The 12718-nt window shown below is 30.4% G+C and overlaps 1 protein-coding gene across 4 annotated transcripts in view; it reads left to right on the forward strand.

Moving 5' to 3' along the window:
- Positions 1-12718, forward strand: part of LOC143071392 (protein madd-4-like) — a 60158-nt gene that overhangs the window by 13124 nt on the left and 34316 nt on the right. For 2 of the 4 annotated variants that reach the window (XM_076245649.1, XM_076245652.1), the window contains exons 1-2: positions 3952-4103; positions 9458-9733. In XM_076245649.1, the coding sequence (XP_076101764.1) occupies positions 9692-9733 (42 nt within the window). In that variant the 5' untranslated portion in view covers positions 3952-4103; positions 9458-9691. Of the gene's footprint in view, positions 1-3951; positions 4104-9457; positions 9734-12718 lie in introns of those variants that run through there. The other 2 variants (XM_076245651.1, XM_076245650.1) reach the window with 2 other exon arrangements.

Consider the following 12718-nt stretch of genomic DNA (forward strand, 5'->3'; position numbering starts at 1 on the left):
AACGTTGTTGAAATATCATTTTGCTGAGGTAATTTCTCTGCTAAAAAACAACTTGTTACTTAAAATTTGTCATTTTGTCATATATAAACAATGTAGGTTGAATATTTTCTTGTCATAAATCTGTCTAACAAACCTGGGAAAATGTTTACATTTCCATTTGACATAATTAAGTAAAAAAACAAGACAATTTATTAAGATATCAATCGGCAATAATCGGTTGAATCCGTTACTCTCCGTCTATCCAGATGAAGGTACGGAATCGGCCGAGTCGTGACGAATAATTAAGATATCAATCGGCAATCATCGGTTGAATCCGCTACTCTCCGTCTATCCAGATGAAGGTACGGAATCGGCCGAGTTGTGACGAATAATTAAGATATCTACATTTAATCTCTTTACAAAAGTTGTCTTCTGTCACCTTAATCTCGTGAAAACGACATTGAATGTAAAATTGTAAAAAGATTGTTTTAAAAGCTTGCAGTCCGATGTAGTATAGTCTAATGTATCGATTGTTCTTGAGGAGAAAAGGCTAGTTGCTTTCTTAAAGTCCATAGAAATAAGGAGATGTTATATGTTTGCTGATATGACAACTATCCACCAATTTTCAAATATAGTGGATTTAAACAAATATTTTAGGCCACCGTACGGCTTTCTATCAATATTCAATACAAGAACAATTTTACACAGGGTTCCAATTAAATATCAAATAACATATCTTCCAATCAGACCTTGCAGCTAGTCAAATTTGCTATAAGAATTATAGAATTGTTTTGTTTTGAGCGCAATTGACCTCTTGACAGTTAGCTCCAACTAGGATCTAAATCATATGTCCAGTAGTCTTTACTCTTGTACTGGTCGCAGTTGAACTCATATAGTTTAAAAAATTATCGGTGGCAATTGAAAAATAACTTGCAGAACTTTGGGACAATTTATGCTTATTTTTAAAGGATTTTTTTTAAATAGCTCACGATTTTATTGATACGCGCCATTCCAATGATTGCACAATAACAATTGAGACCACATATTCAGCTTCTGTATTTTGACCTAATATGGTTTACTTTTATAAATTGTGACTTGGATGGAGAGTTGTCTCATTGGCACTCATATCATATCTTCTTATATCTATCTATTATAAAGCTAACATAATTCTGTTATGTGATACATTGTACGAATCCCTTTTAATATGAACACAATTTGATTAACTTTACCAGTGAAAGTATCATAGTAATAGTTAAATAAAGTTCCTTTTCGTGTATCTTTATCATCCTCCACCCAAGCAGTAAAATATTGCATCTTCTTTTAAAATCACTTTGTTGATAATATTTATTGTTGTAAACTTAGCTACATGTACAGATGTGGATAATGTATCTCCACAGTTTCATCGATTCTAGCTGTTTGACGCTTTAATAAAGTGAATATTACATGTAAGAATAGAAAGATTGCTGTATATTGAAGATAATTGATTACATTAATGGATATCGGAAATTGTTTGACATACAAATTCCATTTTCTTGCACTTGACCTCTTTTGATCAAAGTCATATTGACATGATTAGAGTTTGGTTTCCTTATACAGGTCCCTCCATGGTGTAATTTTCTTAGTTTTACATCAATATACATTTATGCGTTTCTGTGATATTCATTGAATAGATATTTGAAACCGTTGCAACAAGATAATATCAAGAAAATTCTTCTTCTAGTCAACCGCTTTACTGTTCCTTCAAATTATTGTGTTCTTATATAGTATAAGTGGAAAGATGTCTAATATTTGGCTTTTCCCGCTTAAAATTTTGTCTAAGACCTTTCTGAACACCGGTTACAATAATTAAAAATTGGCTTAAATATTCAAGTTTTTTTATGCCCCACCTACGATAGTAGAGGGGCATTATGTTTTCTGGTCTGTGCGTCCGTTCGTCCGTCTGTCCGTCCGTCCGTCCGTTCGTTCGTTCGTCCGTCTGTCCCGCTTCAAGTTAAAGTTTTTGGTCAAGGTAGTTTTTGATGAAGTTGAAGTCCAATCAACTTGAAACTTAGTATACATGTTCCCTTTGATAAGATCATTCTAATTTTAATGCCAAATTAGAGAATTTATTCCAATTTCACGGTCCACTAAACATAGAAAATGATAGTGCGAGTGGGGCATCCGTGTACTGTGGACACATTCTTGTTTTTGAATGCATCCTAACTATGTTTCCCATTATTTATTGTATTTTAATATGATATAGACTCTGTATACAATTTTACATGTCCTCTTATAATCAATATGTTTTAAAACATACGGAAACACTCCCAAGCCCTTGTGTAGTCGAATTCATTCTTCAATTTATTTATATTATGTGCTGCTGTGGAGCCTCTGCTAGCCTGCTACTATATATAAATGCTTCACAAACTGAAATTTATTCACGATTCCTTTAGCTACACGGAATTTCCCGAAATGCTTGGAAATTATTATTATTATTTTTCAATTTATTTATTTAATTATCATTATTATGACTATTATTAATTTTTCAAATAAGATCAACTATACATGTACTAATAAAAACATGTCTTTTCCACGTTAGGAATATATAATTGATTAAGTCAAAATATATCACGAATGTTACTTGCTCAATGTCCAGGAGATAATATTTAAACTATAGAAGGTAATTAACTATCAAATATTCATGAATACTCATAACTAAAACAAATTAGGCATTACATGCGCACAGCTTGGCGGTCATTCTTGCTTAAAGCAGGAAATTTGGGCTTTGAAAAGGTGATACAAATACGTTTCTTTAAAGAGCAAATATCAACATGTACACTAAACAAATAAAACAAGACTAAATACCGATTTCGATTGTGAACACGTAAGCAGACGTCTGGTCCATCAGATTGACGCAATCTACGTTCTAACAAGGACAAGAGACGTTAATTAAGGTTGCCATGTACATGTATCTATATTTTTTTTTCAGAACAGATATCCGGTATTTCAATATTTCTACTATGATTGAAATTAGAGCTAATAGTAAGGAATTAAAAGATACAATATATATTCAAAATAGAAAACCTTGCAAAGTGAATTTTACCCCAAAAAAAACTACTACTACGTGTAATACAATATAAATACTAAATAGGTGTTTTTGATCTCGACACATTTGAAGATGCAGATCTGGTCAGATTATGGAAGTTAAATAAGCATGAGACTCTGTTTATGGATTTTACTTGCTATACACGGTATGTAATGAAAATGAATAAATGAAATCTGAAGGGCCTGTTGCATTAGTTTTTCCTGTGCAAGGCCAACTTTTATACTTTGTCCGACAGGTCCTCATTGTCAGTTTAAGTATCAGCGTTTTAGAAAAAAATCCGGTTAACTTTATTATTTATGATTTTTGTAAATACGTAGAACCCTGGATATGCAAAGAATATACGACACTGCGAATAAGAACCAGTCAATGAATCTTCTTGAACGATTAAGCTGTGCTAGTTGTTGATTCAGTTTGCTTTAGTACCTAGCTCTCTTTTGTATACGTACATTGTTGTATAATATACTAGACAATATATTGTCTACCAGAAGCCAACATACAGACAATTAATTTTCTTATACTATGCCAATTGGGATTCTCAAATTTTATAATAACAAACTAACTAAAATAAATAAATACAAAGCATATTGTATAAGACTCATATTATTAAGAAATGTTTACGATGCCGTACAACTACAATGTATTTGACAAAGGCTTTTATATTTGGCCTTTTCTCAGATATGATAGTTTTAGATGCCGAGTTTATTTATTATCTGTTGATTACAATAAACATTGCATGCGTAACAAAAGCAATTTTTATCTACAAACATCTAAAGATTAATTATTTAAGAAATTATCATAACCATCTGAAAAATTTGTAGCTATGCCAAAATGGTTAAGCACTATAAGATAATTAAACCTTATTTTTTGCGGACGTTAATCTAAGGGTAGCCGGTATACACCCTCTCTTATCGTATACTATCATACCATCTGTAACGACTTCTTCACTATAAGATATACATACCTTCTTGGAGCTATCTCTTACCTGTGGCTCAGGTAATAATTTACTGTGGATTAAAGCGTGAATTCTTTAATAAGTTATGTGAGTACTTTTTTTTTTTAATTTTAATTGTTATTTTACAGCTAAATCAACATGACGAATATAAATAAAAATAAAAATAAATATTTTTGAATAAAATTTCAATATCGAAATGAATAAAAATTTACTATAAAAAGTATATAAAGTTTAAGTAAAAGCGTAAAAATATAATAAAATATTAAATCTGTATCTTGTTTATTATTTTAATTATGAGAAAAAGAAATTCAAATTCACATATTTCCCTTAAGAATTACAATTAGAAAATTGAAAATAGAAAACAAAATTATTTTGAAAATTTGAAGAAAAAAAATCATTTAAAAATGGTCTTTTTTAAACTGGACAAAAATAATTGGTCATTTATTCGCTTTAGAATGAAGGGTCATTCTTGTATTATTCTATTGTCATAATGACCCTATTGTGATGACCGCCTGTAGATTTGTGTGAAAACACTTTAGTACTCGAGATATTTGTTAAAGGGGTTCATCATTAGATGTTAGAATGATATCTATTATACATAGCTACTTGAGACAAATTTGAACCATTAAACATAACAGTTACATTTGTCAGAACATACCATCCATCACTTTGACAATGACGCTACATCATTAAATTAAGTTGAATTAAATTGTTAATTTATCCATTTTTCATACTACATTTTATATCGCCTTTAACCTAATACTTTTTATTAGATATACGTTACAATAGTACCTGCAGTGCACTTCCGGCATAATGCATTATGCATGTGTTGCATTATACTGCTCTAGTGTCACTCTCGAGTTCAATCTCATAATTTCTTACCGTTCCCATACATATAAGATAACATTAATAATGTATGAATTTGTCTCTTAAATTGTAATACTGTTAACTGATACTATGTAGGTATTTGTGTTTTGTGAAATTTGGTCTTGTAGTCTGACGGTACCTGTCTGAAAGCACGTATAGGGGACAACATACGACTAACTCGGGCTATGATATATGAACTAGTCCATAACTCCGAACCAGATATCCCCACCGTTAGAGTTCAGATTCCTGCGGTTGATTTATGGACAAATTATGCATGAATATGTAAATTTGTATGCCCAAATATATATCAAATTTGATCCTATATCCCACACTAATCAATCACGACGAACAGATAATTTACATAGATGGAAAAAATAGCACTTAATAAATTTATTTCGTCCGAAGCGCTTTTCTGGAGTTGCCTTCACCAGGAAGGCTCATTGTAAAAACATTAATATCAGGGATAAATAACGTACTAAAATCGCAAAGAGCTATATTCTCTAAAGAAGATAAGCTAATCCTTCTACTGGGGGAAACTTAGCATTTGAATTTAAGAAATAGTATCATATTTTTATGACTATATAAACTTTGTGCGAATTTTTTAATAGTTAAAAGTTACGGCGGACCGCCGGTACATGTTTATACAGTATTATACATGGAAATAGAAAAAAGGCTATCTTTAATAAAAGTAAAATAATGGCATTTCTTACACTGATAGTATACACACATTTCTATTCAAATCAACTTCCACCAACGAAATAAATGAAAAATTATCTGCCCATGTATACATGCGTTTTGTCAAACAAATTATTTCTTAAGCTATATCACAATTTTGATTACACTACCGTTTCTACTTGAAGAACATTGACGTTTTGAACTTGTTTGATCATTTAGTAATTAAAACATTGCAGTAATTTAAAATTGATGCATTTCCTGGTAATTATTGGTTCTGACGGAAATTAGAACAGGATGTTTAACTGTTAAAGAGGATTGTTTGTGATATAATTGTGTTGCATATTTAAGTGGAAGCTGTCTTAATTCGTCATACAGCTGCATTAACAATGAGAATCACTTTAAAAAAGTCAGTTGGAAGAAAAAGCTGTAAAAGATCTTAAAATGATTCAACATTTATAGTCATTGGTTATTGCGTGTTTCAGCCAGTGACAAGTATTTCATGTATATGCAGGTTGACAATATGATAGACATAATATCTTTCCAGAAGTTGGTCGAGGGTTTGAGATTAATGGAGGCGTGACCCTCATGAGTTCATAGTGAGCGGAAAAGGGTCTTTTAGTTTTAAGAAATTTTGTTTTTATAAGGCACAATATAAGCTTAAGGTGGGTTTAGATCAATTTTAAACATGACTTTTGTATCCATTTATACAATCATAAGAGTAAAATTGACGCATTTTAAAGAAATTCTATCGAACAGCAAAAGTAAAATAACATACGCTGTAAATTTAAATGTATCAAATCAGACAGGGAGAAAAAAAAAACAGAAGTAAAAAATACAGTTACCATTGCGTCAAACAGAAGTCATTTTAAAGTAGACTACTATTGTGCCAAACAGAAGTCATTTTAAAGTAGACTACTATTGTGCCAATTCAGTATGAATGAAAGAAATTGTTGGATTGGAATAATGAAACAGTAGCTCAGCAACAAAACTTAACATAACTTCGTGTTAAATTTGGTTACTATTTCAATTGTCTAATGTAGACTAGTATTGCATGTAGTCTAAACTGGCACCCATGCAGCTTAAAATCAATAGGAAAAATCTTTCTGCCTGTACGTAGTGACTTAGTACGAAAACACTGGCAAAAAATTGTCGTTGATTTAAAATAAGACACCTGCAAATACTATAATCGCTATGAAGTTAATAAACTAAATAAAATCTAAAAAGGATATAAAAGATAAACATTTCTCACGATCAGTAAGCTGTTTTTATACTAAAAGTTCTATTTATTATTTCAACGTCGGAATCTTAACACTATTCTGACTTTTTTTAGTGTTAAGTCAACTTTGCCACTGCTGTAATAAATCCAATAGAATATCTCGTCAAATATACTTTTTTCGTTCGCGTTTAGCAGCTTATTTCATCGGCAACGGAGCTGTAAATTATAGCGCCAAATTCAGTGGCCATTGTATGAATATTTATAATCTAAGCAGTTTTATGTTCTGTGAATAACAGTTATTTTATCCGCAAAGGTGCAAAATCTTCAAACGCTCGTTAACCTCTAAAGATGTAAACTACAATTTGTTAACTGAAATAAAAATAATATCTTTTATCACGCGTGATACAGTTAAACTGATTTAAAGTATAACAAAACTCGTTAGCTAAAATCCTTAAAACGTAACATTGTCATATTTTAAAAACTTGCGTTAATTCAGTATGGTTGCAATTCCACGCATAAATTCAAAATATCAAACGGACATGCGAGGCTGGTACAATTTGTACACAGTTACCATCCGTAACCCTTAAAAATGACTGTTGGTCTGTATATCACACAATTTAGTGCCGTATGCATCCATTTAATCTGATTGTTAATACATGTAAAACAAATAAGTTGAAAACAAATAGTTGCTTTAGTCTTAGCTTTGTGCGCCATGTTGTATGTTTGTATCAATTATAGAATTGTTGCTTTACTTTTTTTCATTAATCCGACTATTGTCACTGATCTCCCGCGCTCATGGAACTATCATCTTCTCTTCTGCATACATGCCGTTTTCATTAACTCTGTGAAGCAGCATGCTTGTAATTATTTACTCCACCCAAGTTCATGTTTCCTTACTTTTAATACTCATCTTAAGTTCATATCGTCTGAGTATTATGACTTATGTAAGACTTGTGAGTGCTGAATCACACGTGGCATGGAATCTATTGTTATGTCAAAGGATATGTGCAGATGTAAAATTCCTTTGATTTTAATTGAAACAACATCAAAGATATATACAACTTACTATAACTGATGGCGTGTACCAGGTTTTGGTGTTATATATTTTGTTAGCTTTGCAAGATTTTTTTCTCGTTTACAGTTTTCAATGATCATATGAGAATCACAATGCCAACCTTTCTGCCTTTATAGAGTGGTTCTTGTTGTCAACTTGTGTTTTAAAAAGCTGTATATTTTATATTTAACAAGTGGTGAGACTTTAATAAAGTATTTGTCTTGTCTTGTCTTGTCTTGCCAGATAGAAATTATCAATGGCAAAGGCATGAAATTGCCACCATTGAAACCCTTTTTCTCGCTGTCGATTGATTACTATAAAATCAATATACACGATAAAGTATTTTGTGTTTTCGTAAAGATAATTCAACAGCTTCTAGTTTCATAAATCGTTTAATGTATAAATTAAATTACGTAAAATAAAGACCAAAAAAAATCTTCTAAAAAAAAAAAATCAATGTTTTATAAGCATAAAATTATATTTGTTTGAAATGCGCGGCGATGAGCTTGGCTTAAAAATAGAAAGTTCGGTTTAAGATCTATGGTTCCACCAGTAATATTAGAACATATACATATATTGTCGCTTTAAATACAGTAGTTTTATAAGTAAAATATGCATGGGTCAGCTCTCTGTGAGGTAACTATTCTGAAGGACTTTATCTGGATGTGCAATATTTGACACCGTTACTTGATTATGCTATCATTTTTTAAGGTGGCTATGCAGATAGGTATAAATATTTCGTTTGAATTCCTATCGTTCCCGAAGACAATCAAGATGTTACATTTCAATATAACATTTAACACATAACAAAAACCATTCGTTTGACTTTAGTGGCCTTTATTTTTTTCACAGTAAATATTTGAAATGGGTGTAACTAGAGGTATCATGTTTCAATTAAGACAATATTATTTGTTTCTGAGTGGTGATACGAGAAACATATAGGGTTGATTTTAATATCAAAATGATCATTTGTCGATTTAAGATCGTTTTTTAAACTAGTCTACAGAGTGAATTTTTTCACTCTTGAGACTATTAAATATTGACATATCGGATATTATTTTAAGCGATTTTGAATTTGATTTTGAGGTTTCATATTTTGATGATTTGACTTTTCTTAATAGAATGACAAACAATTTTATTGAATGCTTTTTAATAGCTCCTAGATCCTGTTACAAGGTTGTCTCTATAAACATGAGTGTTGATTTCAAAACTTGTTGAAATATCACTTACTGGATGAAAGTTTGGAAAAATTGTGATGGATTACAAAGTCAATTGTTCAAACTTAACCTCTGGCCATCGAACCCAACTAGGGGAATGATAACAACAACACTAATCGCTCTCAAAGGCTAGTCCTGCTGTTAGTCAACATTCCAAGTTTGAGATGCATCTAAAACGAGGTTAAAAATTTAACGATATCTTAAAAAGGCAGTTAGCGGATTTATCTCCCCGATAATCACAAACCGTCAAACTTAATGAGGATAGTAATTGATGATTGAAAAATAAGGCTGAATATTTACATCGATATCTACCTTCGCGTTAAATCACGTAACAAAATAATTAACCAAAGGTGCGAAGAGTCATTTATTCCTTTTCAACAACAAACTAACACTATTTTCTTTATATCTTTAGATGGATGATATCCCATTATCTTCACCATTGGGGTTCTCGTCATACTCATAAAAATAACAATGGACCCGCTCCAATGAGCCTGTGGACCAACTCAACTGGAAAAGCAGTCGCTTAAATCAGATTGTTCATAAACTCTGAGACTGACAGTCGTGAAAAGTGCTTGGATAATGTGAACGCTAGGAATTTAGTGATTTTTTTTTCAGTTCAGAGAAATGTGATCCATGGGAGACTGTCATGTATTGGACTAATGTGTTGACTTTAACTACGCTATTCAATGTAAGTAGAAGTCATTAAATTTGACACCTTTTTAAAAATTAATAATAAAGTTTGCATGTGCATTTTTTTTAAATAAATAACTGCATAAATAAGAAATAAGGTAAATATTTGAAGACGTGTTTTAAATTTTATATTAAACTATGCAAAAATGTTTATAAAAAATAATGACATATATTACCCACAAAAAAAATGTGGACTATGAAAGTGTCATGACGTCTGGTAATAGGAATGAGACGACAATAAAACTACTACAAATTGAAAAATAAAATTTTTACAATTGATAATAAAACAGCAATGTTTACTGTACTCGATAGAATTTAATTTTAAATTTAGTGTGAAATGATTTTAAATAAGTATTTGGTATTCTATTAAGTCATTCTATATAAAGAAAAACTGACATGAATACACAAATATTGAATTGTATGCAGTCTACTACTTAAGCCAAAATAAATAAATTTATTGAGATTAAAAGTTTGTTAGATAAGAAATGCCTCCATCTCCCCTGCGTTTTTCTTCTAAATAGGATTAAATCGTCCATTTAAAATTAACCAGTTCTATTTGCACTGCCTAAACGGCGTTATTGAAAATTTTCAAATCGTATCAAGGGTTGAATTTCAATCATTTTAGATGAATATGATTTTGAGTTCAAAATGTCAAAAAGTTGAATTGTTAATCGGACCAAATGTTTTCCATTTCATACTCTATCGTGTATATATGGGTAGATTAGTAACGTAAGAATAAACATTTGAGATTAAATAAATTTTCCAAATTCCAATGTTTATTCATTTTATCAATTTTATCAATTTTATTGGTTTATTTTTATGAAACTGTGAAATAGACACCAGCCTTCTAAACTTCAAATTTAAGTGTACATTTATCAATCCCTAAGATATATTGAACGTTAAGAGATTTGAAAAGTACATTAACTTAATTGAATTTGATATTGGTATTACAAACTATTTATCTTTTTTATTGACAAACGGCATCTTTATTTGTTGTTCAAATATATTTTAAAATTACTTTAAAATGCGTTTTAAGTTTTATTCCTTTTGAATATTTAGTCTTGTTTTTCTTTGTGCTGAGCATATCAGATCAACCAATGAGATTAAACTGCCATAAATTAAAACTGATTACTTTCACTTTTAAATTCTAAGGCTGTCAAATTGCATATTTGTATATTTTTCTTATTTAATGTTTTGTAAAGGTACTGCAGTATCACAGGGAGTTTCTTATTTATTTTTAATTGGTATTTTAACTTTATTTTTATGTTGGTGTAGAATTTCATACGTAAAGATATGATCTGTACATTATTCAAATTAATTGAAGATTCACATAAAATGACCCAAATTATACGATATAAGCCCCCAAATTCGACACTGAATATACATTTAGTTCTCCATTTTTCATGATACTTTAGTCTCCATGATTTATGAGCTATTATGTATTTGTTATGGTTTGCCATAATGCAAATATTTATTTTTCTATCCATCAACATAGTCTTGTGAAATAAAAATAAGCTTATGAGTTCGAAATAAATACGTTTGTGGACTAGTCCCTTCTTTCAAAAATAAAAGCTGTCATTTTCCGATAGTAAACTGATGCTTTACCCTCAGCAGTTTGATCGATGTTATATATTTTGTTCTTAGGGCGCGGTAAAAACCATTGTTCGATCAAAATAACTTGTCTTTTTATAAGAGCAATGTACATGTATGGTGTATTAATTGAGAAAATAAAAAAAAATTATGCGAGCTATAAATACTCAAACGGAAATACAACGCATTTATTGCTGTTCTTCATTCTAAGTTCCGGCAAAAAACTTTTACTAAGAGCGATAGTTTGAAAAAGTAACATTATAATATCTAAGAGCAACCATTATAGAATTATATTTTAAACTTCACATTTGTATTTTTAAAAATAAGGGGACTGTTAAAGGAGCATTTATTTAGTTACGAGATGTATTTTTTATTATTATTATTATTCAATCACCAATGAAATAGTGAAATAATAATTCGCTTTTAACAGTCAGTTTGATTCAATTTTCATTTCAAAATGAGAAAAGAAAACATCGCTGAAGTATTATTCGCTTGCAAGTGAATAATTCGACCTCATTACATCCACTTTCATGTAACATTCGATTCAACACATTAGCTAGCGACAATTTACGCATGAAGTATGCGTGTTCAGTTATTAAAAGGAAAATAATTAAACATTGAAAGTGAAACGAGAGTAAACCATTTGACTGACTGATTCGATCCAAAAAAACTCATTTTTATACAGGTAAAAACAACGATTAACATAATTTATATTTACAACCTTTTCTTAATATGAAATCAAGCAGACCTAGACAAATCCAATTGCACGAGTTCGCTATCTATTTATATCTTTATGTATTTTGTATCGTGTTATATGACTGTCAGCAGTCTTCGGAGGTCAAAGAGACGTTATCTCAACCTCACAAAAATAAAATAAGGCACCTATACGAATAACGTTGAATGCCAATCAAAATGATATGATTTTTATTTATAGAAAGCCAACAAAAATAATTTGGAATAGTAGTTTGGCGTGCGATACTGTTGTTTAATGAACATTGATGCATATTATCGTCATATTAGACTATTTTGAAACTAATGAAGTGGTTTTTTTTAGAAAAAAAGCATCATAAATTTTGATAAACATGTGTGGTTGATTTCAAATTCATCCATATTATCGCAACAATATGTATCATGAATAATTAAACATATTATATGGATAGGAAAAATATGTTCGAGTTTTATCTTATACTATTAAAACGTATATAACATATTTCAACAATTAAATTGTTTCAATTTAAGTAGGAAAGCAAACAATCCCCTTTCCTCGATGCATTTTAGAAAATAGATCAATTAACTTTGTTTACGTTTTCACTAAAACCGAAGCACATGGTTAATTTCGGACACCTGCAGCCATGTGCAAATGGTGTAGCATGTATTGTCTTAATTCCTGCAA

This window comes from Mytilus galloprovincialis, chromosome 4 (genome assembly GCF_965363235.1).
Source record: "Mytilus galloprovincialis chromosome 4, xbMytGall1.hap1.1, whole genome shotgun sequence".
NCBI classification, from domain to species: domain Eukaryota; kingdom Metazoa; phylum Mollusca; class Bivalvia; order Mytilida; family Mytilidae; genus Mytilus; species Mytilus galloprovincialis.